This window comes from Pleurodeles waltl, chromosome 9 (assembly GCF_031143425.1).
Source record: "Pleurodeles waltl isolate 20211129_DDA chromosome 9, aPleWal1.hap1.20221129, whole genome shotgun sequence".
Lineage (NCBI taxonomy): Eukaryota > Metazoa > Chordata > Amphibia > Caudata > Salamandridae > Pleurodeles > Pleurodeles waltl.
In genome coordinates, this window is record NC_090448.1 from 539,740,766 (window position 1) to 539,768,301 (window position 27,536).

Sequence of the window (27,536 nt, forward strand, 5' to 3'; positions counted from 1 at the left end):
GAGGGGATTTTTGGCATATAATGGGCAGACTGAAGTCACAGGTGTTGGTGTGAGATTGAATGTTGTGTAAATACCTGGATATATCTTGGTTTCTGAAGAGCGCTTCCCATTTGTCCATTCTGTTTTCTGAAAAGTTTTTGAGGAAATGGCGTTGGTGTATAGCTCAAAGATGAGGGTGAAAAGATGTATGCAGTACTTGATTTTTGCTCCGAAGCCTGTGATTGGTGCTATTGACTGCTGGGTGTACTTAATACCAAGGCTGTGAAGTCCTGATTCCACATCAAGCCCTTTTCATGCACTCCTGACACCCCCTGCTCTTTATCTCACTGTTGCCGGTTCATTTTCATCCCTTATCAGATTTACCCGTGCTGGAGGAAAAATATGGGAGCTCTCCAATGTCAAAATGCTATTTCGCCCACAGTACTAAAAACTTTGCACTATTCCTGCGTGCAAATCTTATACATCCACATACTTCATATGGAGTTCTTCTAAATTAAGATTTATGTGTAGAACACAGTGTTGCATAATGACAAGGGGCTGCTCCCGTCCTCTTCAGGAACTACCTGTAACGCAGAGCTTTGTTTAATGAAATCCCTAGTGGTCTCGGCAAGGGGTGCTGTTAGGGCTTGGTAGGGTCGAGACACCACAAGAGTGTTGTATAGTGGTACTAGAGTGCAGCTGGCTACAACCATCTCTGTGGTGCTCCCAGTGATGGGCTAGTCAAAAGGTATGGATGGGGATACTACTAGTTAACCCGGAATGTGGACAGGGGTAGGCTAGGGGTATCTGATTAAGAGTTGCCCTTACCTAAGTCCAATGACTCCGAGGTGAGCACGGCAGTCTGATGCGCACTAACATCCTGCACTGTCTGCCTCTCCATAAGAACAAAGAAGGAGAACACAGACAAGCCTGTTCAGTTTTTAAAGGAACGTATACAATTTAAGTGAACCTTGAAAACATTGAAGAGTAAGAAAGTATTTCTAATATTCTTGCTTTTAGGAGACCAATCGAAGGCTGGGTAGGCTCTCTGTAAAAGCCACAAATCTCATCCTTTTATTACATTCTGTATTCAGGTTATGGATCTGTAATTTAAGGCACACAGAATCTTACCGTAAGGCGCTTTGCATTTTAACCCTTGCCCTACAGACTGCTCCTGAAGTAGGACGGGAGGAGAGACCCCAGATGGAAGATGATGACTGAGCTCAGCTGAGGGAGGCATGGGGTAGCCACAGCAGCTGGGCCCAGAGAGGTTTGAATGGCTTAGGGTCATGGGTCACCTTTTCTTGCCACCTCATTCACTGTCACTTTTGACATTTCCAAAACAAAGTGAGTGGTGGTTCTCACAAGCAGCTGAGCATAAAGAGTCGGCTGTTTGTAAACCATGAAGCACGGTTTCCAAAGTGATGTATATTGCACACAGGCTGAACTTGGATTGATGCTACACCATAGCTTGTTCATAGTTGAAAGTGTGTTGTATCTATACAAGACTCCTCCAAATAATGATGTTGATTCGACACAGCTACTTTGTCCGGGGTAAACTTATATCACAATGGCTGGAAAGAATAGAATTAACTGGAAACCAACATACAATCAACCACATAGGAGTCTGCAGCATCCAAAATGAGTACCCACCATTGACCACGGATGCCACCCCTTTCCGCTCTGCCGCTGGTGAACCAAGGGACAAGGTTTTTATCATGTGCAGCTTAAAATGTGGTCCATGTTTGTAATATAGATAGAGGAAAGCATAGAGAGAGCATTATAGACAAGGGAAGTTTTGTTACAGCACACACCCTGAACTGATGCATTTCACCATGCTCTTACATGTAATGATAAAGGCAAAAGAGGCACAGTGGAATAATCACACAATTTTGTCAAGGGTGGAAGCTTGGATTCATCCCAGGTTTGGGTTTCCTGGTTGCACAGTTTAGCCACTAAGTGGGTTATCTTTACCCTGTATTACATAAAGGATTGATGCTTTGTCTTGAATTCTCTTAGGAGCTACGTAAATACACTGAATCAAATTTTATTTGCATTATCAAGCAATTAATATATAGCCCTTTCTACCCCTGAAGATGTGCTAACGCACTTTGTCAAATGCCGCTGACTTCACTACAAAGGGGCCAGTTCCAATTAGCATAGCACAACCAGCTTAGACTTCAGTATCAAAAGCCTACACTACAAAATTCCTCAAACCTGCTTAACAGCCCCAAACAGTGATTCCAAACGTGAGTGTCTACTGTGGTCCCCTCCTTTGGTTGTTAAGTACCACATGGTGTAAAGAGTCCTTCCTTCACAGCCCGGTTGTAAGTACAGGTTAGCCTGCGAGTGTGCTCACGCAAACACCCAGGGAATCTATCATAGTCTCTTTTCCTTTAAACAGGCCATACGTCTTGCAGTAAAAAGCAAATGTGCACATCTGATGATGGACATGGTTGTTGCTCACGCTCCTAGGGGCAGGCATTTTTGAGGTGTGCCGAGAATGTAAATGAAGCAAGAAGGACTTTGTGATTGCAAGATGATCGGGTTTGATTTATGCTTATTAAAAGTAACGCAGTTTAATCTAGTGGATAATGGGTCTAACCTAGAAACCTGCAGACTCTTAAAGATATACATAAATGTCGCTCTATCTGCCTACGTCAATACTGAACATTCTATCTGAATTTCTGACCTTAATTTATATGCCTCTCTGGTTTCCAGTATAGTGTCACCTTTTTAAATTAAACTCTTTTATGGTTTGGGGTTTGCTATTTAAATACTAAACAGTCAATAAAAAGGTTGTCTGCTGGATTTGGTGCATGTGTAACACACAGTGGGCCACGTTATACTTGAGCGCTGGGAAGCCGTTCAACACCTCTCTCCGCATTGAAGAGACACGGCAAATTAGACAAAAATAAAGGAAACCTATAGGATGATGTAAAACAAAACAGCATCGGTCGGGGGTACTGCTACAGTGCTTAGGCTTATGTATACACACACCTCTTCTAATGTATCTCATTCTTCTTGCAGAAAAAAGACCCACACTCAGCTCCAGGAGTGCACACCTGACCTACACATCTTGCATAGAGAAACAGTACAGCTGATGCGCCTTAAGTCTGCAGCAACATTTCACAGTGCTTAACTCCGCCAGTGCCCCTATGTCCTGTCCAGAAGCACCCCTTGATTTGTCGGTGTTTGTACTTGCACACAGTATACCTAATGTATCTCTATCCCGCACCTGTGACTGCTATTGCAATGCTTAGACTCTCATATACATCTGCAGATGGCCTCAATGCTGCAGCAGCACTGGCTATTTCAGTGCTAACGCCCATACAGTGCTCCTTAGCCCACTGTCTCTAACACAGAACAGCCAATTCAATAACGTCCTCTGATATTTACCTGGCGGCCTGACAAATAACATTCTCATGCCTATTCAGCACCATGATGCTTCAAATAGTATACGGTTTCTGCTACTGGTATTGCTGTCATTGGCAACTGTTTATCTTGCAGCCTTAATGACAATTCATTTTGATTCTATGTATCTTATGTATCTGGGAACAAACAGTGCCACCTAGTTTCTGCATGTTATCCATCTGCTAGTTCTACCGGAGACATTTAAGATTATGCTTAACTTTGCTTTGTTGAGAGTCCCTATGCATTTTCCCACACGATTCTTCCTTGTTTTTTTTGTCCTCATTTAAGTTCGGAAAGAGCTCTCCCGTGAACGGAAGTATCCTAAATGTATTGTTCTTGGCTCCAAGATAGAGACAGTCCAGTTAGTCAGTAATTTGACTTCGGGTCTATGTGGTACCTCCCGTTCCGATACTGACTTAGGAGGTGTAATCATTGGACAGGTTTTCTGCCATCAACCGAAGTTCAGCTGGGCCACAGAAATAAGATTGTACCTTTCCCTTTTCCTCCTCACTTTTCTTTTCTCGCTCCACAACTCGCCCCACGCCGGAGCCTCAGGTTGACGCTACTTTTTAAATTTTTCTCTCCTTGCCAGGAGAAACAGAAAGAAAATTAGTTTTGTTTGGTTTGCTGCCAACTTAACGGCTTTCCCCTCCTTCCACAGTACACCAAATAAAATTACCGTCAGGCTTACATCCAGCATCACTCCTGAAAGATCTGATATTGCCTTACCCACTTTTTGCCTTAAGAGCCGGACAAGTCACAAATAAATGAACGTCTTCTGCTGCCTGATTTGCACTTCTCTGGCACCTCACTTGACCACTTCCGTTGAATTTGGCCAGCTTCGTCTGCGATCAGAAGGCTCTGTGTAGAGTGAAAAAGTGGTGGTTCTTTAAGGCAGCAGATTTCACCACTGAATAAAGAAATCGCCAAGATACTTGCCACCCTTGCATCTGGAAAGTATCCATCCCAGACATGATGAGGCGATTTCATGTTTTCATCTGCTGCATTTAAAAGATGATGATACCTAAGCGCTACTTCTGTTTTTTTTTTTTTTTTTTTTTTTTAATGAGGGGTTCCCGAAGATCCTCCTCCATTGCATGGGTCTCTACATAAATCCATATTTGGGTCCCCAACCTGGCAGTCAACTGATAGTACATAAATCTGGATAATGTACCCTTGCTGATTTCTTGCCAGGTGTTCCATGAAATCCCTTACAATCTTACACTACCTGCCCCCATTTGTAAATGCCACTCTCTCTCTCTCTCAAAGGCCTCACAAGTTAGTCTTTCTTACAGCTAGGAGTTCCAAATTGGCGATAGCTTACTGTAGTAATGAATCCTCAATAATGATTGAATCTCATAACATAAGCTTGCAGCAGATCGAAGGCACTTCAGCTGCACTTCCTTAAAAAACTTTGGTGCACTGAACTTATAGGAGTAACCCTCCCTTGATTAGCCAGCTAACATTGCTCTATACATACTCCCTGCTGATAATTAGTTAGGGTGGAGGAGAAGCATCCTGCAGTTTTTCAACTGAAATGCTTAGCAGTAGAGCTCTGTATCGGTAAGGCTAAGCCTCAGCCCCCCTCAAAATTTGTCACAATTATTTTATTAAGCTGCCAATGATTAAATATGTCTAGACTAAGTCTAAATATGTCTACACTTATTTGAACATTGCAGTTAAGTTCTGTTACATATTTAATTGCAATTTTAAATCTGTGATTGCCAGACATATCATTCTGGTAAGGCAGGCCTTAGGAACATGTAAAAGGATCCACAGTGTGATTATTAGAAATGGGCACGAGGGGTTAGAAGAATATTTGGAGTCCCTTCCTTTTTGACACCTTCTCCCAACCACGATATAAATGACAAAAGATGTAAGTGATGGCCCATTACAGAGTGGCTAACAACTGCTCACTGAAACAAAACACTGGTATAAGTATAATGCTTTTTTGGCCAGAGCCTGGTGCCCCCGGGGAATCACTTGAGTCCCTCCTAGGGGGCCCGCCCCCCAGTTTTTAGACCCCTGTCCCAAGTCCTGCATTTCTTATTCCTAGGTATCTCATCTCTCTTTTATGCTCGACTCCCTCCCAGTATGCGTTCCAGGTCATTATTTCTGACTTAGATTTGTTGACTTTGTATCCAGGGAATTTCCCAAATAACGTTCTTAGTGTGGTTTGTAAGATGGCACTTTCTGCCTCAGAGGTGTACACCATTAAGTCATCAGCATATAATGCTACTTTCTTCAAGAAATCAACGATGGAAAAGGCTTTAATTTCCTCATTTCTTTTTAGACTTTCGGCTAAGGGTTCTAGGGTTCTATTTATAAGTCAGAGGAGCTGGGATAGTGGACTCCCATGCCTGGTGCTTCTCTGTGTCTTGATCAGCTCCATTAAATTATTATTCACCAGCACTTGGGCCCTTAGAGAGTTATAAATTTGCTTGATAACTTTAAGAAATGCGTCTTCTATCCCAAAGTGTTTCTTAGTTGTTATCAAAACTTCCCAATTCACTCTGTCGAATGCTTTGGTTGCGCCAAGTGTTTAAATGACTAAAGAGGTTTCTGATGTTATTGCCAAATGTATAGAACCTATCAAGGAGTTTGTCAATTCCTGTAATGTCCTACCCGGGAGAAATCCCTTTTGATCTTGATGCATGAGCACTCAATCACCTTACAGACAAAGTACTCGCAAAGATCTTATAATCGCAATTCAGCAAGGCGATTGGGCTGTATAACTGACTTTTTACTGGGTTTTATCAGGTTTTAATATCGGGGAGATTGTTGCCTCATTCCAAGACCCGGTCAAAGGTGACCCGACCAGTAGGATAGAATTGAACAGTCTTATCCAGATCGGGATCATTCCTTTTATTAGAATATGTATATTTCATTGGAATCTTATCAGGGGCCAGCTTATTTACGTCTTTTGGATTTCCTAATAGTGTTAAAAATCTCTTCCCCAGTGGTCTCCTGGTTTAAACTTTTTTAACTGATCTTAGGTAGGTGCTTGCTTATCTGCCAGTTACCTAACTTCTCTGTATCACAAGATAGTTCTTCTGCGTACAAGTTTGAAAAAACTATGACATTCCTGTTTGATTTCTTTGTTATCCAGTATGCTGGATCCTTATACCTTATCCTGCACATGTTTCTCTCCGTTCTTGCCTTCCAGGCCAACAATTTCCCACACTTCTCTCCATATTCATAATCCCCCCAACCTGCTTGCCTCCCATTGTATGAGCGTTCTCTCCTCCATCATCAGCCTGAACTCTAGCTGGTGTTACGTTAAGGCTAGCCCTTACTTAGCTCTTGAATCATCCCCCAGAGTGGCTTTATTCAAGGCTGCCACCTGTCTAGTGATATCTGCCTCCAGCTGTTCCTTCTTCTGCCTCTTCTCCTTGTTCCAGGCAGCAGAGAAACCCACTAGGTTTCCCCTCAACCATGCCTTATATGCATCCACCGTTCTATGGATCGGGCTGGTGTTAAATTCCAGCTAAAAAAAATAATCTTCTGACCCTTTCCACCTGTTTATCTTGCTGCCATTATAACAATTCATTTTTTATTCTATGTATCTTGCATCTGGAAACAAATAGTTATAAATATTTTCTGCAGGTTATCCAGCTGCTAGTTCCATAAGTATTGTTTAAGATTATGCTGAACTATGTTTTGTAGAGAGCTCGTATGCATTTTCCCACATGATTCTCCCTTAAGCATCACGCTAAAACTAATTTCAGCATGTAGCAGAGACACCATGAAAGTTGGCTGTGTAGTAACTTGCAGTTTGGAAAAGTGCTTTTCGGGAGGGCATTTTCATATGACCTAGTATCAAATGCATCTATTATATAAATAACAGATACATATTTCAAAATCCATATTTTTAAACCGATTAAAAGAGATTTGGGGTTTTATTTCCTAAACATTAGTACATCTCATACCACCTGCATTTCTGAACCCAGGGGCTAGGCAAATTGCTGTGTTCTAATTTTCCAAAGCAAAAAAAGATTTTGTAGGAATTAAAAACAAAAAACACTATTCTTTCATGTTAAAGTATGTAAAAATGCATTAGACAGGGGCATTCCATACTTACAAACAAAACAGCACTCTGAAGTGTAAAGTTAGTGATGGAAGGGAAAAGGAGGGCTGCTGGACTGAAAAAGAAACAAAACCTGCTGGCCAAGAAAACAGCAAAGCATACCTCATATTTGCTTCTACGAGAGGAAAACAAATACTCTTAATTAACTACTTTATCTAAGACTTTTTAGGTTAAGCTCAGTCCGATTGTAAGCTTGATACTTTATGTGCATTAGTGAGCGTTCTCTAAGGTAGCCACACTGCTGCTAGCTCAGGCAGCTGGATCAACAAACAAAATAAACACAGATGCTTTGGGGGAAGCTCTATTTCTGTGGAAACACAGTATTCGGCCCAGTCAAAAGCTACTCCTGTACACGAACACGTGGATAGAGCCAAAGTCCTGACCCGTAGTAATCCTAAAGCTCTTTTTTAGGTTGATCAAGTAAGGTCTGGTGACTCGTTTAAAAAAGATTAACTTATGAGAGAAAACTACTGACATGCAGAGGCCTCGATTGAGGAAAGCTATGGATGCATCTGGAATTGCCCTGCATTTTGGGTCCATGGTGTGAGTTTGCTTCCTTAATAAGTCAGCGGGCTCATCTTATTAGGTTGTAGGCCTGAATAACCTTTTTCCTTTCATCTTCTTCCTTTTAAAAAGGTAAAAAGGAAGGAGTTTTACCAGCAGTGTTGCTATCTTTGTTTAAAAACAGTCTTGCTTTCCTATATAACCATGTATATTTTTGTAAGAAAAATATGAAAAAATAGTTTTAATAGAGAGATAAATCTAATGCGATCCTGCACGAAGGCAGAAGTATTTAATTTTTATTAATGTTTTGAAGGAAATATGATAAAAACTAATATTAAAGGTAATTTACCTTTCCTTCTGCTGTGTGTAGTATAGTTTTGGAGAGTTTGCCACAGTTAGTTGTACAATCCTGTTCTATGTGATAGTCTATGTCTGTGCTTGGCTTTCAGGTAGATATGTTTACTTTTGACTGGGTTTCTCTTTTTAGTTTAAATGGAAGACATAGTATGGTGGGTCTGCAAACTACAGACATTTTCACAAAGACTGAAACAAATCACTAACAATAAACACAAAATAATTAAATATAAACACTGTACATATGTGTAAAACTGCATATGGTAATTTTGGTTGATTCCTTTGGGATGCTTTTAGGAAGTCCTATACCTTGGAGCTCCAGGAGTATACCCAATAGACTATTTTATTTGCTAGGAAATCTGCAAAGGGTCTGCATTCCCTTCATCAATGGTCATGAGTCTGTAGAAGAGGCTGCAGATATGAGCATTGAAAAGTACAGCGTAATTCGTATGTCTCTAGTGTGTTATCTCCAGCCCAATGTCCCAACATGTTAAAGGTAATGTTGGATTGGTGTCCAGTAATCATCTCAAAGTCTAGGCATGTTTAGTCTCTTAATCCTCCCTCCGTTCCTCATACCTCTGCATTTGGATTGGAAATGCTATGATTAGTGAGGAGCAACTGAACCAGGAACACAGATGGAGGAATTTATTAAGTATGGTCTTCAGTCTTCCTAAACACCACTAAGAGTTCTCAACGGAAAGGTGACATTTGTTATGTCAATGTTGATATCTTTCAGCACTTACTCTTTCGTTTTTGTGTCTTTTCCTTTGCCTAACAAGCATTCAGAAACTCAAAATCAAGACAAGGGAATTTGACAAAGCTCGATCATTATAGTATGGCCCAGTGCTACCAGCAGTGTAGCAAATCTTTTACAAAGAAATATAATGCAGTTGCACACAAAGATGCAAGTGTGTAATAGTATTCCAAAACTCCAAATCATACCTACATTTAGGTGTGTCGTCTTCAAGTCTCCAGAGAAACCAAAAATCACAGGACCCACTGTAGTAGGCCAAGGACTTCTTGCCAGACAATGTCCTTTGTGTGAACCTTTATGGCCAGTGTCTCTGGCACTTGTACCAACATGCCCCCAAATTCTTAATAAGCGCTCACATAATGGTATCTCCTAGTTCTCCCGGACATTCTTAGTTTGTGGATTCTCTCTGTGGTGAACAGGGGGTCCGACAGAGATGACAGAAGTGAGCTATGGACAGAAGACCCATTCCATAGTCTTAAAGGAGGATATCAAGGTCCTATAAGCCTCGCCTGTTCCACTATCAAGCTTTTGGAGGTACGAGTGAGGTATCTTTATTTACATTTAGAATGGATATTTACCATATTGTATTGTATCATGTAAAGAAATGGCTCCCTGTTGCAGTTACCCCCCACTTTTTGCCTGATACTGATGCTGACTTGACTGAGAAGTGTGCTGGGACCCTGCTAACCAGGCCCCAGCACCAGTGTTCTTTCACCTAAAATGTACTTTTGATTCCACAATTGGCACACCCTGGCATCCAGGTAAGTCCCTTGTAACTGGTACCCCTGGTACCAAGGGCCCTGATGCCAGGGAAGGTCTCTAAGGGCTGCAGCATATCTTATGCCACCCTGGGGACCCCTCACTCAGCACAGACACACTGCTTGCCAGCTTGTGTGTGCTGATGAGAACAAAACGAGTAAGTCGACATGGCACTCCCCTAAGGGTGCCATGCCAACCTCACACTGCCTATGCAGTATAGATAAGTCACCCCTCTAGTAGGCCTTACAGCCCTAAGGCAGGGTGCACTATACCATAGGTGAGGGCACCAGTGCATGAGCACTATGCCCCTACAGTGTCTAAGCAAAACCTTAGACATTGTAAGTGCAGGGTAGCCATAAGAGTATATGGTCTGGGAGTCTTTCAAAAACGAACTCCACAGCTCCATAATGGCTACACTGAATACTGGGAAGTTTAGTATCAAACTTCTCAGAATAATAAACCCACACTGATGCCAGTGTTGGATTTATTAAAAAAATGCACACAGAGAGCATCTTGGAGATGCCCCCTGTATTTTACTCAATTGTTCAGTGCAGGACTGACTGGTCTGTGCCAGCCTGCTGCTGAGAGACGAGTTTCTGACCTCATGCGGTGAGAGCCTTTGTGCCCTCTGAGGACAGAAACAAAGCCTGCTCTGGGTGGAGGTGCTTCACACCTCCCCCCTGCAGGAACTGTAACACCTAGCAGTGAGCTTCAAAGGCTCAAGCTTCGTGTTACAATGCCACAGGGCACTCCAGCTAGTGGAGATGCCCGCCCCCTGGACACAGCCCCCACTTTTGGCGGCAAGTCCAGGAGAGCTAATGAGAAAAACAAGGAGGAGTCACTGGCCAGTCAGGACAGCCCCTAAGGTGTCCTGAGCTGAGGTGACTCTGACTTTTAGAAATCCTCTACTTGTAGAAGGAGGATTCCCCCGATAGGGATAGGAATGTGACCCCCCTCCCCTTGGGAGGAGGCACAAAGAGGGTGTACCCACCCTCAGGGCTAGTAGCCATTGGCTACTAACCCCCCAGACCTAAACACGCCCTTAAATTTAGTTTTTAAGGGCTTCCCTGAACCTAAGAATTTAGATTCCTGCAACTTACAAGAAGAAGTGGACTGCTGAGCTGAAAGACCCCTGCAGAGGAAGAAAAGAAGACACCAACTGCTTTGGCCCCAGACCTACCGGCCTGTCTCCTGCCTTCCAAAGAAACCTGCTCCAGCGACGCTTTCCCAAGGACCAGCGACCTCTGAATCCTCAGAGGACTGCCCTGCTTCAAGAAAGACAAGAAACTCCCGAGGACAGCGGCACTGCTCCAAAAGAACTGCAACTTTGTTACAGAGGAGCAGATTTAAAGACCCCTGCAATCCCCGCAAGAAGCGTGAGACTTGCAACGCTGCACCCGGCGACCCCGACTCGACTGGTGGAGAAACAACACCTCAGGGAGGACCCTCCGGCGACTCCGAGACCGTGAGTAACCAAAGTTGTCCCCCCTGAGCCCCCACAGCGACGCCTGCAGAGGGAATCCCGAGGCTCCCCCTGACCGCGACTGCCTGAACCTAAAGTCCCGACGGCTGGAAAAGACCCTGCACCCGCAGCCCCCAGCACCTGAAGGAACGGAACTTCTGTGCAGGAGTGACCCCCAGGAGGCCCTCTCCCTTTCCCAGGTGGTGGCTACCCCGAGGAGCCCCCCCCTTGCCTGCCTGCACCGCTGAAGAGACCCCTTGGTCTCCCATTGAAACCTACAGAGAACCCAACGCTTGTTTACACACTGCACCCGGCCGCCCCGCGCTGCTGAGGGTGTACTTTTTGTGCTGACTTGTGTCCCCCCCGGTGCCCTACAAAACCCCCCTGGTCTGCCCTCCGAAGGCGCGGGTACTTACCTGCTGGCAGACTGGAACCGGGGCACCCCCTTCTCTCCATTGAAGCCTATGTGTTTTGGGCACCTCTTTGACCTCTGCACCTGACCGGCCCTGAGCTGCTGGTGTGGTGACTTTGGGGTTGCTCTGAACCCCCAACGGTGGGCTACCTTGGACCCCAATCTTAACCTCGTAGGTGGTTTACTTACCTGCAAAAACTAACATTACTTTACCTCCCCCAGGAACTGTGAAAATTGCACTGTGTCCACTTTTAAAACAGCTATTTGTGTTTTATGTGAAAAGTATATATGCTACTGTAATTATTCAAAGTTCCTAAAGTACTTACCTGCAATACCTTTCAAATGAGATGTTACATGTAGAATTTGAACCTGTGGTTCTTAAAATAAACTTAAGAAAAGATATTTTTCTATAACAAAACCTATTGGCTGGATTTGTCTCTGAGTGTGTGTTCCTCATTTATTGCCTGTGTGTATGTACAACAAATGCTTAACACTACTCCTTTGATAAGCCTACTGCTCGACCACACTACCACAAAATAGAGCATTAGTATTATCTCTTTTTGCCACTATCTTACCTCTAAGGGGAACCCTTGGACTCTGTGCATACTATACCTTACTTTGAAATAGTGCATACAGAGCCAACTTCCTACATATCATTAATAAATATAACTAACCCAGAAATGAAATTCATCATAGTTCTGTATCGAGTTATCAGATTGAGAGGAGTCAGTATTGTGGTGTTTGCCTTATTCAAGAGATGTAGTTTTCTGTTGACTGTAATCAGTGTGACACTGTTATCAAAACTTTAATGCAACCTGGTATTAACCTTGCTGTACAAACTATTCTTGAGTGCATATAGCGCATAGTACAGGTGTGATAAAAATGCTTCTTTGTAACTTGTTCACATGTTGTCTAAAGTTAACTTTATGCATACGTTTTTCTTTGTATCATTTTCTATAGTGTCCAATAGATACAAGGAAGCAGTTGGCTGAAAACCTGGTAATAATAGGTGGCACTGCAATGCTACCTGGATTTCTGCACAGATTAATGGCAGAGATCAGATATTTAGTGGAAAAACCAAAATACAAAGAGGCTTTAGCAACCAAGACATTCAGAATTCACAATCCACCTGCAAAGCCAAATTGCGTGGCATGGCTTGGAGGTAAGAGCTGACAAAAAATTATACCTAAAATATATAATGTATTTACTGAGAGTGATAGAGAGGTTAATGAAGTTTCTCTTCCAGGGGATCCTCATTAATAGTTTTAAGTACTGAATAGTCCCGCCCACGCGTGGGGACCCAAGAGCACTTCTTAAATATTCTATTACCAAGTGGCAGTCATCACTTGATAGTTATGGTTACGATCAAGGTTCTATTAAAAAACACCTTTTTTGTTTTGCAAATAACTTTGGCGCCACTTGACAAATCTTTTCAAAATTTTCCAAGAAAATACAATGTTCTCTTGTGCCGCTGTCTGGAAGGTTTTGGGGGTGATCTGTCTGGGGGGAGTGGGCAGGAGGGGGGAGAAGGGGTTGGAGAGAAAAAGGGGGGCCCCCTTAAACACTTTTTCCCCGTTAATTTTTCCATAGTGATTTTGAACAGGGATAGGGTCGAAACTACTGGACGTAATTGCACCATATTTGGCAGAAAGGTAGGTCTTGGTCCAGAAAGCGATCTTTTTTGTTTTGGTGTAAATCCGTTCAGTAGATTTCGAGAAATTAAAGAAAATCCAAATTTGTATATCTAGGGATGCAAAGGATTCGCGTCCCTCCCGATCTCGTGCGGAGATCTGATTGGCTGTCAGCACCTAGAGTCCCAGGAAAAAAAAAAAGAAATTGGGGCAAGGGTACAAACACCCTGACACCTAAGCTGTGGTGCTAAGGTCCCAAAGGAACCCTCTCTCTCTCCCAGGTCTAAAAAGCATTTTTTGTTTTATAATCTTTACTGCAAATTCGCGCCGGTGTTGCAAATCCACGGTAAACAGGCTCTCGTTTTTAACTAAGCCCCATGTGTGCCAGGTCCCAGGAGCACTTTTTTGTTTTTTAATAGGTGGCCCTCCTAGTCTTCCCACAGCTCAGGGAAATTAATGTGAGTTGTGGGGGGGTGGGGGGGGGGGTGCAGGGCCCTCCTGCAGCCCCGGGGACCACCACATCCCCAGTTCATATAATAAATAATGTAAAGGCGGGGTACGTTTTGTATACCCATTAGCCCCGGGGACCGCCACCTCCCCGGGGTATACCTTCAATGGCGGGGTCCACCCACTAATGGTCCTGGAGACCACCATCCTGTAGGGCCGGCTGCTGCTATGTCCCCAGGTGCCTAACCCTGGGATTTAGCTGTGGCTTGGCAGCAGCTTTGAAGCTGCAGCCAGGTCACAGAAAACACTCCGGTTTGTCCTGCTGTCAAAAACCGGACCTTTCATCTCTGTCCCCTGCACACAGGTCTGTGTGCAGGGAAAAGAGATGAAAGGTTTGCTTCACCAATCAAGGAGCTGCTGATTAAAGCAGCTCCTTTGTTGCTGAAACAATGGGACCGGCCTTTGGAGGCTTCCCTGCAGTCCCAGAGAGGCCGTAAAGGGCCAAAAAATAGGTTAAAAAACAAGAAGTTATAGTTCTTACACATTGAGCGTTCAGGTTTCGATTGCAGCCAGACTAATTTCCCTTTTTTTTATTATGAGTACAAATGTTTAAGGCTGATACTGAAAGGTGAATCTTACTCAAACTTTAGGAAATATGTGACATTGTTAACCAATAGGCTGCCACTGGAAAAGATAGCATAAAACTGGCACTGTGCCATTAAGAACATCACAGTACACCTGCATCCCATCATGCCCCAAGGGTGAAAGTTAGATCAGTTAATTTTTCCTGCACCTTCAGTTAGGATTCTGGAGCATTGAGCTCTCCGGTTTTGACTGTTTTGTCCGAAAGATCATACTAAAACCTTTCAAACCTTTGCAAACGGTTTTCATTCACAGCTACCAGTATCTACTGTACTGTTAGCCTGTTTTTTGACAGAAAATAGCTTTTATTTCTTTCCAAAAATGCCTTCACTCTGTGAAGTGCCCTTCATGTGGCAAGAAAAAAGTACAAACTGATCCTCATGCAGTTTGTATTGTATGGTTTCCAGACTCTCATCGTTCTGATTCCTGTCATTACTGCCAGAAGCTTTCCAAGCACATTTTGAACAACACAGAGATCAGGCTTCATCAACTGCAGGAGAGCGGATCAACAGTATGCTTTGAGGAACATCATTCTTCCTCTAAAGACCCCTCCTCTGGGTCAAATACACCCCACAGAGAAAGAGGAACACAAGAAAACGAGATCCTGGACGATGTTGAGAGGTAAGACGTTGAGAAAAATTCCACTCTGTTTGCTGTCAACATCGAAGACATAGTGTAACATGGGGTCTGCTCATCCGTCGACGTTGGAACACATTTGATATACCATGTCGAAGAAACATCACCAGTCAACGTCAAGGCATTCCCCAATGCCAAAGCGGACTTCACCAGTAAAGTCAACGCTGGCAACATTCCTCAGCGTCGACACATAGACCGTTGAGACAATCCACATCTGACAAGCACCCATACACTGTAAAGCTTCCATTGACATCAAGTACACATTTGACATCGACGGCGACGTGACTAGCCATCCAAGATGGCAGATGCATAGCGCTGAGGCTCCTGGGCCGGGCCCCAGAAATCCTTGTTAATCCTGCATTAGTATGTGGCCACAGCCCCGATTAAATCATTATAGCACTCCCCTGTAGTGCCACGGTTCAGCCTGTAAGTGGGATTGTGGTGGCCGCTCTGGCAGAAGTCTTGGGGCGGTCATTATTGACTGCGCTGCAACGTGGCTGATATATGGAGCGAGACCCAGCTTGGCTGCCACACGCCGGCACAGGTGATCCACCCTGGCGCTGGAGGTTGGTGTGTGGAGCCGGTGCATGGGAAACGATATTGGCGACAACAGAGAAGGAAAAGTCCCTGCTTCTGCCCCGGTCAGTGCAGGACTGGACGCGAGGAGAACCAGCTCATACGGATGACATTGGCCCGGTGGTGAGAGCGAGCAGGGTGGGCCCGTCGACCCTCGCCTCTGTGGGGCCTAGGGTGGCAGCGACTGGCCTCTGGAGGGTGAGGTCGCCTCTGTAATCGGAGGGCCGTTGTTCACTTATGGCACAGCGGACAGATTGGAGGCACAGAACACAGAGGCGCCGTGAGGCCCATCGACCATCTTGTGTGCCAGCCCGGGTGCTGCAGCTTGATCCTGAGCAGCAGTGAGGTGGAGCTGTAATACCGAACAGTGGTGCTGGTGGTGGCGGGCAGACCCGCAGGATCCTGCTCCTCTCCTGGAGGTGCCTGGCAAGTCGGGAGGAAGACTTGGCTGCGGCTGGCGATCTCTACCCGGGGGTGAGTGGGAGCAGAAGGGCCTGCACAGCAAGTGTGGGCCTGTCGGCCTACTCCTCTGTTGGGCTGGTGGGCCTGGTCTGGCGTTGGCGGCCCTGTGGAGGGAGTGTAGTGCCACAATGATGGGAGACCCTTATTAACCTGCAGGTGACTTGACTTCCGGTGTGTCGCAGAGGCCCTCTGAGTCGTCCTCGGGGGACCGTGGTGCTGATTTCAGGGCCTGTTGCTGAGAGGAATTCCCACCGCTGAAATTAAGTACTGGCCAGAGCTGTACCGCCACATACTGCTACTGGTGGCCCTGCGATTGCCGCCTAGGCATTCTCCCCTCCAGTGCATAACCAGACTCAGTAAAGTCCGCAGTGTGGCACATGGGAACAGCTCCCTCTGTTTGTGTGGCCTGGGGTCCTCTGTAGCTGGGCACATTGACGGAGCATCGAATGGTGGAGGCAACATCTTAGTATCGTACACAGTGTGTGGTGTTGGGGAGTGACTGGCAGTACCTCTTCACTACAGGCATAACACCACTAGCACTGGATATTGAGAGGTGAACATGCTTGACTGGTGACAGTCATGGGGAGAATTAAATCCAAAACCGTAGCGCAGAGCTCCCCGACACGCTCCTGCTTCCTGCACTCGGAGGGCTCTTCGACTCATATCGCAGTGTCCTGCATCCTTCCTACTAGCTGCACCCCACCCCAGGACAAGTTAGACCTTAACTTGCTGGAAATAAGGGAGTCCCGACTCGCCATCGAGCAGCAGATGGGAGCGATTACCACTGATATATCATTACTTAAAGACGAACACCGCAAACTAGTGGATAGAGTCAAGTCAAACGAAGTCACTGTCTCTATCTTGGGACCTGCTAAAGAAGATCATGCCACACAGATCACTAAACTAATACATCAAATCAAACTACTTATGGAGCTTGCGGAAGACGCTGAAGGTAGCGCTCACAGAAAATATATTTGAATTTTAGGTTTTCCAGAGGGAACAGAGGGCCAAATGCTGACACAATGCAGAGAAAACTGGCTCCTGAATGCGGGGGCATCAGCGGGCCTCTCTGAAATACTTGTGGTCGAGAGAGCCCACTGGGTTCCCACTTAAAAACCTAACCCAGGAATGCCTCCCAAACCCATAGTGGCAAAAATCCTCAACTACAGGGACCGTGATGTACTGCTAAGAGAGCCCGGGAGAAATACCTCATTCTAGTAAAAAATGTAAAAATTGTATTACTCCCCAACTACACCATGTTGGTTCAGCAGAAGCGCTCTTCATTCCAAGCAATAAAACGTGAGAGCAGCTGGTTTACCATACGCTTTGCTCTTCCCTGCGAAGCTCAGAATCTTATGACAAGCGGGCTACTTTCTTTGATTTTCCGGAAGCAGTTTGCAAGTGGCTGGACCAAAACGTCCCAAATCTTGGTAAGCTGGTGAATGTGATCCAGGATCTTCCCAAGCCCTGGAGGAGATGGCGTAATCGTCAGCCAGCTACCAGTCTAGGTATAGACCAAGAGACCACACCCTCGCCGCAGCAGGCACTGTTGTGCTACCTGGAGGCGCTCAAATCGGCTTCCCAATTCCGAACTAATACCAATCTGAATAGCTCCAGCTCTTCGAAAGACAGTGTTTCTGAATCTGACTCAATGGCTAATGATCTTGAACTTCTTGGCTGACCGTAACATATACCCAGACGGAGCAGATCTACCCGTTCTGGGCTGACTGTAACTATCACACTCTATTTACAGATATTCTCCATTATTACAGTGTGTGGGGAAATTAATGACTTCTGTGTTGCTAAAAAAAGGTTATTTGCAATTCCTAATGTCACACGGTTCCCATACTATTGGGTTGTATGGGCAAGACCACAGTACATAGATTGGTTTGGGGCCATGAGTCTGGGTAGTCCCCCCCTCCCCCCCCCATGACGCTGTAGCTGTAGCTGCAGCCCTGCTGTAGAGTGAGGACTGCTTTAATAACTGGTGGCTTGCAACCCCCACATGAGCGTAGGCACAAGTTGTTTGTTGTATAAAATGTTGAGGTTGTATACATAGTTTGGTCGAACAACAACACAGCGCTGGACCGAGAATTGGACTGTTATATGTTTAATGCAAGTTGCCTATTCCACTACTAGATTACATATGCAATGGACTGGGCTAGATGCAGATCCCACTATATTGGTCACCATATATCACACTATGACACCGGGTACGGCCTCCTATAACATCCTGAATGTGAGAGGGTTGTGCACCTTGCACCAGAGCCATAGAATGCTAGCACAGTTACATAGGAGACATGCACAGATAGTTTATTTACAGGAAACGCACCTCCTGACATCTGAGGTGCAAAAGCTACAAAAGAGGAGTGTGGCCAACTCTTCTACACAGCTTTTTGTGCCTATGCCCGAGGAGTTGCAATCTGGTTCAGGGTGGGAGTACTCTTCACAGCACAAGAGACGTGCGTAGACACGCAGGGCAGATATGTTCTCATTGAGGGCACACTGGATGGGGAACCCTTGATATTGGGCTGTGTGTATGCACCTAACGCAGAGCAGGAGGCCTATAGAGCACACTTAATGACTGTCCTAGCCGATTGAGAGCAACATTCATGAGTTTTGCTTGGTGACCTTAACGCAGTACTTGAAGTTTCCCTGGATCGCTCCCATCCTCCTCTACCTGGCGCAGTGGCAATATGGCAAGCAGTGTCCATACAACAGTGGATGCCGGGCTGGTCACTAGGGGATGCCTGGCGGGCACGAAATATAGGGCTCCGGGAGTACTATTTCTACTCTTACCCACACATGCTGCATATGAGTATAGATAGATTCCTGTGCTCCCCACAACTTCTGTCTGATGTAATGCACATCACCTACCTCGCCAAGATACTCTTCAATCATGACCCCCTGAGTTGACACTTCAATGGGCAAAATACCAACACTCATACCCACCTGGAGACTACAGCCCACTTACCTAGAAGACGCTCCTTTAGAGAATCGCTGGCGAAAACCATAGACAACAACTTTTTTGAAAATATGGGGACAGCTACAGCACTACTACACGAGTGGGAAGCTTTTAAGGTAGTCATTCGCGGCACCTCAATCGGCACATTGAAGGGGGCTCAACACGAAGCCCTAGCGAATCTCAGAAAGGTAGAACATACAATGACCCACATAGAAGAGACAGTGGTCAGGGGGAAGCAGACCCAACACCACTACAGGGGGCTAGAATAATACATGCAGAGGGCCTAGAACGATTGAGAGCAATAGACCACCGAGCTTATGTTCAAAGGGCTCACTCTGCAGCTGACAGGGCCAGCGCTTTACTAGCTCGCCTAACCCCACCCAATCCCCAACCCTGATACTTGCCATACACTCTCTAACTCAGCATAGTCTCCACGCAGATAGACGTCAGCACCTCTTTTTGGGATTTTTATGCTGACCTCTACAGTGCCCCTGTCGCTCCACCTACCGCCACACTGGCCGCATACCTGAGTAGCACACGTTCCTGTCGAGGAAAAGTGTATCAGATCCAGAAACTCTTGTAACTAAAATTACAGTGGGTGAGATTAAGGAAGCAATTAAGGAGATGGCCCATAATAAAACTCAGGATCAGATGACTCCATGTTGAGTTTTCTGCAACGTATCTGCACAAGTTGGCTCCACAACTGGAAAAATTATACTTGGATTCATTACGGGCGGGACACCTACCCCTGACAACACCACAAGCTATAGTCACATCCCTGTTAAAATCAGGCAAGAACCCCCTAGAGTTGGCCTCTTACCGACCAGTGTCCCTCTTAAAATCAGAGTACAAAATCCTGAGCAAAATCTTAGCGAAATGCCTGCTTCCTCACCTGCCACAGCTTATTCACACAGATCTGAGCGGCTTTGTGCCAAAACAAAACACCTCGTTGAATATACGGCATCTGTTTCATATAATAGACAGCACCTATGGTCAGTATCCACACGCTAGCTGTTTATCTTTAGATATCCGCCACATGTTTGATACGCTAGATTGGGACTTTATGCTTGCCACACTAACATGTTACGAGGTACCTGACTCCTACATCAAATGGGTACAGCTTCTATATTTTCAACCTACAGCGAGGGCAAAAACAGGAGCGTGCATCTCCGCACCCTATACAATTTCCCCGGGTATTTGTATTAGCGATTAAGCCCATGGTGCAGCTGTTACGTCAGGATGTACCAGAATGGGGCATTCCAGTCAAAGATGTGACCCAGGCTACTTCACTTTATGCTAATTATATGGTTCTCTATTTTATGGACTTACGACAGGATCTGTCTAGCATAGCTGAAAGACCTCTGAGTTCAGATGGCTTTCCGGCCTTTAGGTCCATGCTGATAAATCCTGTGCTTTCGCGTTCCTGACAGACCTGGGGCAAGAGATGTTGGAGTTTGGGGTGCCTTGATACCAATAGCGACACATACATTTGGTTACTTAGAAATCCACATTTACTGTGCCCCCTGAGATGTGTTAGAAAGTAATCTCACACTGGCAATCAACTCCCTCAGGCCACTAATTCGTTTTTGGACTACACTGCCCCCTTCTGTAGCTTGTAGAATGGCACTGGCAAAGATGGTCCTCCTACTACTTTGTTAATCTGCCTGTGGTGGTCCCAGCCTCGGAGTTTTGCATGTTGAACACCCTACTGACTGAGCTGACATGGGGGCGGGGTGTCGCAGGTACAGCTTGCCAAAATTGCAGTTATCAGTACTGGAAGGCGACATGAGAGGTTTGATCTCAAGGCGTACTGTGTGGCTGGCAAGCTGCAATGGATGGCCTACTGGCTAGCAGGATATAACTTACATGAAACGGGCTTCATGCCCACTCAGGTGCAAAATGGGCAGCTGCATAGGTTGCTGTGCCTTGGCACACTAGCCACCCGCAACAATCCCTATATTGCAAGTGGCTACAGTGTATTGGCATAAGGCACTGTGTTATACACATACGCCCATCTCATACGCTCGAGCATACCACTGAGAGGTATCCGTCTTGCAGTGGTTCAGCGTTTAGAACCTTGGGAGCACTCTGAAACCATGAGGGTGTCAATGCTGTCTCACACTCCGATTTTATACATACACATGGGTTCCCTGACACAATTTTTCTCATACTTGTGGGAGTATTACGCAATATTCGAAAATAATGAGATCCGGAGGGAACAGAACCTACCACATTTGAATTCCTCCTCTCGCTGGACACAATGGGCCACAGCAGTCATTTAATCAGATGGTTGTACAGAGGCTTGATGGCACACCTGGGGATATCCCCAAACACACTCCGCACTAAATGGGTGACCGACCTAGGCAGTGTAATCACTAACAACGAACGGAAAGCTTGGCTCACAGCCCACAAAGTTGTATTGAGAAATCCAGATTTAAGTTAATTCAATTTTCTATATCCCATACATAGAGCATACCTTACCCCATACAAAATAAATTAAATGTTTTCGAGCGCAGAAGCGGAGTGTCCTTGCGGTCGCCGGAGAGACACCGATTGTAGGAAGTTGGCTCTGTATGTGCTATTTCAAAGTAAGGAATAGCATGCACAGAGTCCAAGGGTTCCCCTTAGAGGTAAAATAGTGGTAAAAATAGATAATACTAATGCTCTATTTTGTGGTAGTGTGGTCGAGCAGTAGGCTTATCCAAGGAGTAGTGTTAAGCATTTGTTGTACATACACATAGACAATAAATGAGGTACACACACTCAGAGACAAATCCAGCCAATAGGTTTTTATATAGAAAAATATCTTTTCTTAGTTTATTTTAAGAACCACAGGTTCAAATTCTACATGTAATATCTCATTCGAAAGGTATTGCAGGTAAGTACTTTAGGAACTTCAAATCATAAAAATTGCATGTATACTTTTCAAGTTATTGACAAATAGCTGTTTTAAAAGTGGACACTTAGTGCAATTTTCACAGTTCCTAGGGGAGGTAAGTTTTGATTAGTTTTACCAGGTAAGTAAGACACTTACAGGGCTTAGTTCTTGGTCCAAGGTAGCCCACCGTTGGGGGTTCAGAGCAACCCCAAAGTCACCACACCAGCAGCTCAGGGCCGGTCAGGTGCAGAGTTCGAAGTGGTGCCCAAAACGCATAGGCTAGAATGGAGAGAAGGGGGTGCCCCGGTTCCGGTCTGCTTGCAGGTAAGTACCCGCGTCTTCGGAGGGCAGACCAGGGGGGTTTTGTAGGGCACCGGGGGGGACACAAGCCCACACAGAAATTTCACCCTCAGCAGCGCGGGGGCGGCCGGGTGCAGTGTAGAAACAGGCGTCGGGTTCGCAATGTTAGTCTATGAGAGATCTCGGGATCTCTTCAGCGCTGCAGGCAGGCAAGGGGGGGATTCCTCGGGGAAACCTCCTCTTGGGCAAGGGAGAGGGACTCCTGGGGGTCACTTCTCCAGTGAAAGTCCGGTCCTTCAGGTCCTGGGGGCTGCGGGTGCAGGGTCTCTCCCAGGCGTCGGGACTTTAGGTTCAAAGAGTCGCGGTCAGGGGAAGCCTCGGGATTCCCTCTGCAGGCGGCGCTGTGGGGGCTCAGGGGGGACAGGTTTTGGTACTCACAGTATCAGAGTAGTCCTGGGGTCCCTCCTGAGGTGTTGGATCGCCACCAGCCGAGTCGGGGTCGCCGGGTGCAGTGTTGCAAGTCTCACGCTTCTTGCGGGGAGCTTGCAGGGTTCTTTAAAGCTGCTGGAAACAAAGTTGCAGCTTTTCTTGGAGCAGGTCCGCTGTCCTCGGGAGTTTCTTGTCTTTTCGAAGCAGGGGCAGTCCTCAGAGGATGTCGAGGTCGCTGGTCCCTTCGGAAGGCGTCGCTGGAGCAGGATCTTTGGAAGGCAGGAGACAGGCCGGTGAGTTTCTGGAGCCAAGGCAGTTGTCGTCTTCTGGTCTTCCGCTGCAGGGGTTTTCAGCTGGGCAGTCCTTCTTCTTGTTGCAGGAATCTAATTTTCTAGGGTTCAGGGTAGCCCTTAAATACTAAATTTAAGGGCGTGTTTAGGTCTGGGGGGTTAGTAGCCAATGGCTACTAGCCCTGAGGGTGGGTACACCCTCTTTGTGCCTCCTCCCAAGGGGAGGGGGTCACAATCCTAACCCTATTGGGGGAATCCTCCATCTGCAAGATGGAGGATTTCTAAAAGTTAGAGTCACCTCAGCTCAGGACACCTTAGGGGCTGTCCTGACTGGCCAGTGACTCCTCCTTGTTTTTCTCATTATTTTCTCCGGCCTTGCCGCCAAAAGTGGGGCCTGGCCGGAGGGGGCGGGCAACTCCACTAGCTGGAGTGTCCTGCTGGGTTGGCACAAAGGAGGTGAGCCTTTGAGGCTCACCGCCAGGTGTGACAATTCCTGCCTGGGAGAGGTGTTAGCATCTCCACCCAGTGCAGGCTTTGTTACTGGCCTCAGAGTGACAAAGGCACTCTCCCCATGGGGCCAGCAACATGTCTCGGTTTGTGGCAGGCTGCTAAAACTAGTCAGCCTACACAGATAGTCGGTTAAGTTTCAGGGGGCACCTCTAAGGTGCCCTCTGTGGTGTATTTTACAATAAAATGTACACTGGCATCAGTGTGCATTTATTGTGCTGAGAAGTTTGATACCAAACTTCCCAGTTTTCAGTGTAGCCATTATGGTGCTGTGGAGTTCGTGTTTGACAGACTCCCAGACCATATACTCTTATGGCTACCCTGCACTTACAATGTCTAAGGTTTTGTTTAGACACTGTAGGGGTACCATGCTCATGCACTGGTACCCTCACCTATGGTATAGTGCACCCTGCCTTAGGGCTGTAAGGCCTGCTAGAGGGGTGTCTTACCTATACTGCATAGGCAGTGAGAGGCTGGCATGGCACCCTGAGGGGAGTGCCATGTCGACTTACTCGTTTTGTCCTCACTAGCACACACAAGCTGGTAAGCAGTGTGTCTGTGCTGAGTGAGAGGTCTCCAGGGTGGCATAAGACATGCTGCAGCCCTTAGAGACCTTCCTTGGCATCAGGGCCCTTGGTACTAGAAGTACCAGTTACAAGGGACTTATCTGGATGCCAGGGTCTGCCAATTGTGGATACAAAAGTACAGGTTAGGGAAAGAACACTGGTGCTGGGGCCTGGTTAGCAGGCCTCAGCACACTTTCAATTGTAAACATAGCATCAGCAAAGGCAAAAAGTCAGGGGGCAACCATGCCAAGGAGGCATTTCCTTACACAACCCCCCCCCAAACGAAAGAGGATGAGACTAACCTTTCCCAAGAGAGTCTTCATTTTCTAAGTGGAAGAACCTGGAAAGGCCATCTGCATTGGCATGGGCAGTCCCAGGTCTGTGTTCCACTATAAAGTCCATTCCCTGTAGGGAGATGGACCACCTCAACAGTTTAGGATTTTCACCTTTCATTTGCATCAGCCATTTGAGAGGTCTGTGGTCAGTTTGAACTAGGAAGTGAGTCCCAAAGAGGTATGGTCTCAGCTTCTTCAGGGACCAAACCACAGCAAAGGCCTCCCTCTCAATGGCACTCCAACGCTGCTCCCTGGGGAGTAACCTCCTGCTAATGAAAGCAACAGGCTGGTCAAGGCCATCATCATTTGTTTGGGACAAAACTGCCCCTATCCCATGTTCAGAGGCATCAGTCTGCACAATGAACTGCTTAGAATAATCTGGAGCTTTGAGAACTGGTGCTGAGCACATTGCCTGTTTCAGGGTGTCAAAGGCCTGTTGGCAGTCCACAGTCCAGTTCACTTTCTTGGGCATTTTCTTGGAGGTGAGCTCAGTGAGGGCTGTCACAATGGATCCATATCCCTTCACAAACCTCCTGTAGTACCCAGTCAAGCCAAGGAATGCCCTGACTTGAGTCTGGGTTTTTGGAGCTACCCAGTCCAGAATAGTCTGGATCTTGGGTTGGAGTGGCTGAACTTGGCCTCCACCTACAAGGTGTCCCAAGTAAACCACAGTTCCCTGCCCTATCTGGCATTTGGATGCCTTGATAGAGAGGCCTGCAGATTGCAGAGCCTTCAAAACCTTCCTCAGGTGGACCAGGTGATCCTGCCAGGTGGAGCTAAAGACAGCAATATCATCAAGATAAGCTGTGCTAAAGGACTCCAAGCCAGCAAGGACTTGATTCACCAACCTTTGGAAGGTGGCAGGGGCATTCTTTAAACCAAAGGGCATAACAGTAAACTGATAATGCCCATCAGGTGTGGAGAATGCTGTCTTTTCGTTTGCTCCAGGTGCCATTTTTATTTGCCAGTACCCTGCTGTCAAGTCAAAGGTACTTAGAAATTTGGCAGCACCTAATTTATCAATGAGCTCATCAGCTCTCGGAATTGGATGAGCATCTGTCTTGGTGACAGAATTGAGCCCTCTGTAGTCCACACAAAACCTCATCTCTTTCTTTCCATCTGTGGTGTGAGGTTTGGGGACTAAGACCACTGGGCTAGCCCAGGGGCTGTCAGAGCGCTCAATGACTCCCAATTCCAGCATCTTGTGGACTTCCACCTTGATGCTTTCCTTAACATGGTCAGACTGTCTAAAGATTTTGTTCTTGACAGGCATGCTGTCTCCTGTGTCCACATCATGGGTACACAGGTGTGTCTGACCAGGGGTTAAGGAGAAGAGTTCAGGAAACTGTTGTAGGACTCTCCTACAATCAGCTTGCTGTTGGCCAGAGAGGGTGTCTGAGTAGATCACTCCATCTACTGTACCATCTTTTGGGTCTGATGACAGAAGATCAGGGAGAGGTTCACTCTCTGCCTCCTGATCCTCATCTGTTACCATCAACAGATTGACATCAGCCCTGTCGTGGAAGAGTTTAAGGCGGTTTACATGGATCACCCTCTTGGGGCTCCTGCTTGTGCCCAGGTCCACCAAGTAGGTGACCTGACTCTTCCTCTCTAGTACTGGGTAAGGGCCACTCCACTTGTCCTGGAGTGCCCTGGGAGCCACAGGCTCCAGAACCCAGACTTTCTGCCCTGGTTGGAACTCAACCAGTGCAGCCTTTTGGTCATACCAAAACTTCTGGAGTTGTTGGCTGGCCTCAAGGTTTTTGGTTGCCTTTTCCATGTACTCTGCCATTCTAGAGCGAAGGCCAAGTACATAGTCCACTATGTCCTGTTTAGGCTCATGGAGAGGTCTCTCCCAGCCTTCTTTAACAAGGGCAAGTGGTCCCCTTACAGGATGACCAAACAGAAGTTCAAAGGGTGAGAACCCTACTCCCTTCTGTGGTACCTCCCTGTAAGCGAAAAGCAGACATGGCAGGAGGACATCCCATCTCCTTTTGAGTTTTTCTGGGAGCCCCATGATCATGCCCTTTAATGTCTTGTTGAATCTCTCAACCAAGCCATTAGTTTGTGGATGGTATGGTGTAGTGAATTTATAAGTCACTCCACACTCATTCCACATGTGCTTTAGGTATGCTGACATGAAGTTGGTACCTCTGTCAGACACCACCTCCTTAGGGAAACCCACTCTGGTAAAGATACCAATGAGGGCCTTGGCTACTGCAGGGGCAGTAGTCGACCTAAGGGGAATAGCTTCAGGATACCTGGTAGCATGATCCACTACTACCAGGATATACATATTTCCTGAGGCTGTGGGAGGTTCCAGTGGACCAACTATGTCCACACCCACTCTTTCAAAGGGCACCCCCACCACTGGAAGTGGAATGAGGGGGGCCTTTGGATGCCCACCTGTCTTACCACTGGCTTGACAGGTGGGGCAGGAGAGGCAAAACTCCTTAACCAGGTTGGACATATTGGGCCAGTAGAAGTGGTTGACTAACCTCTCCCACGTCTTGGTTTGTCCCAAATGTCCAGCAAGGGGAATGTCATGGGCCAATGTTAGGATGAACTCTCTGAACAGCTGAGGCACTACCACTCTCCTAGTGGCACCAGGTTTGGGGTCTCTGGCCTCAGTGTACAGGAGCCCATCTTCCCAATAGACCCTATGCGTTCCATTTTTCTTGCCTTTGGACTCTTCAGCAGCTTGCTGCCTAAGGCCTTCAAGAGAGGGACAGGTTTCTTGTCCCTTACACAGCTCTTCCCTTGAGGGTCCCCCTGGGCCTAAGAGCTCAACCTGATAAGGTTCAAGCTCCAAAGGCTCAGTTCCCTCAGAGGGCAGAACTTCTTCCTGAGAAGAGAGGTTCCCTTTCTTTTGCTGTGTTGCAGTTGGTTTCCCAACTGACTTTCCTGTTCTCTTGGTAGGCTGGGCCATTTTTCCAGACTCCAGCTCTACTTGTTCACCCTGTGCCTTGCACTGTGCTCTTGTTTTCACACACACCAGTTCAGGGATACCCAGCATTGCTGCATGGGTTTTTAGCTCTACCTCAGCCCATGCTGAGGACTCCAGGTCATTTCCAAGCAGACAGTCCACTGGGATATTTGAGGAGACCACCACCTGTTTCAGGCCATTGACCCCTCCCCATTCTAAAG

At 46.4% G+C, this 27,536-nt stretch overlaps 1 protein-coding gene across 2 annotated transcripts in view; it reads left to right on the top strand.

Moving 5' to 3' along the window:
• Positions 1-27,536, top strand: part of ACTR10 (actin related protein 10) — a 247,924-nt gene that overhangs the window by 123,793 nt on the left and 96,595 nt on the right. For both annotated transcript variants that reach the window (XM_069207450.1, XM_069207451.1), the window contains exon 12: positions 12,686-12,887. In XM_069207450.1, the coding sequence (XP_069063551.1) occupies positions 12,686-12,887 (202 nt within the window). The remainder of the gene's footprint in view (positions 1-12,685; positions 12,888-27,536) is intronic.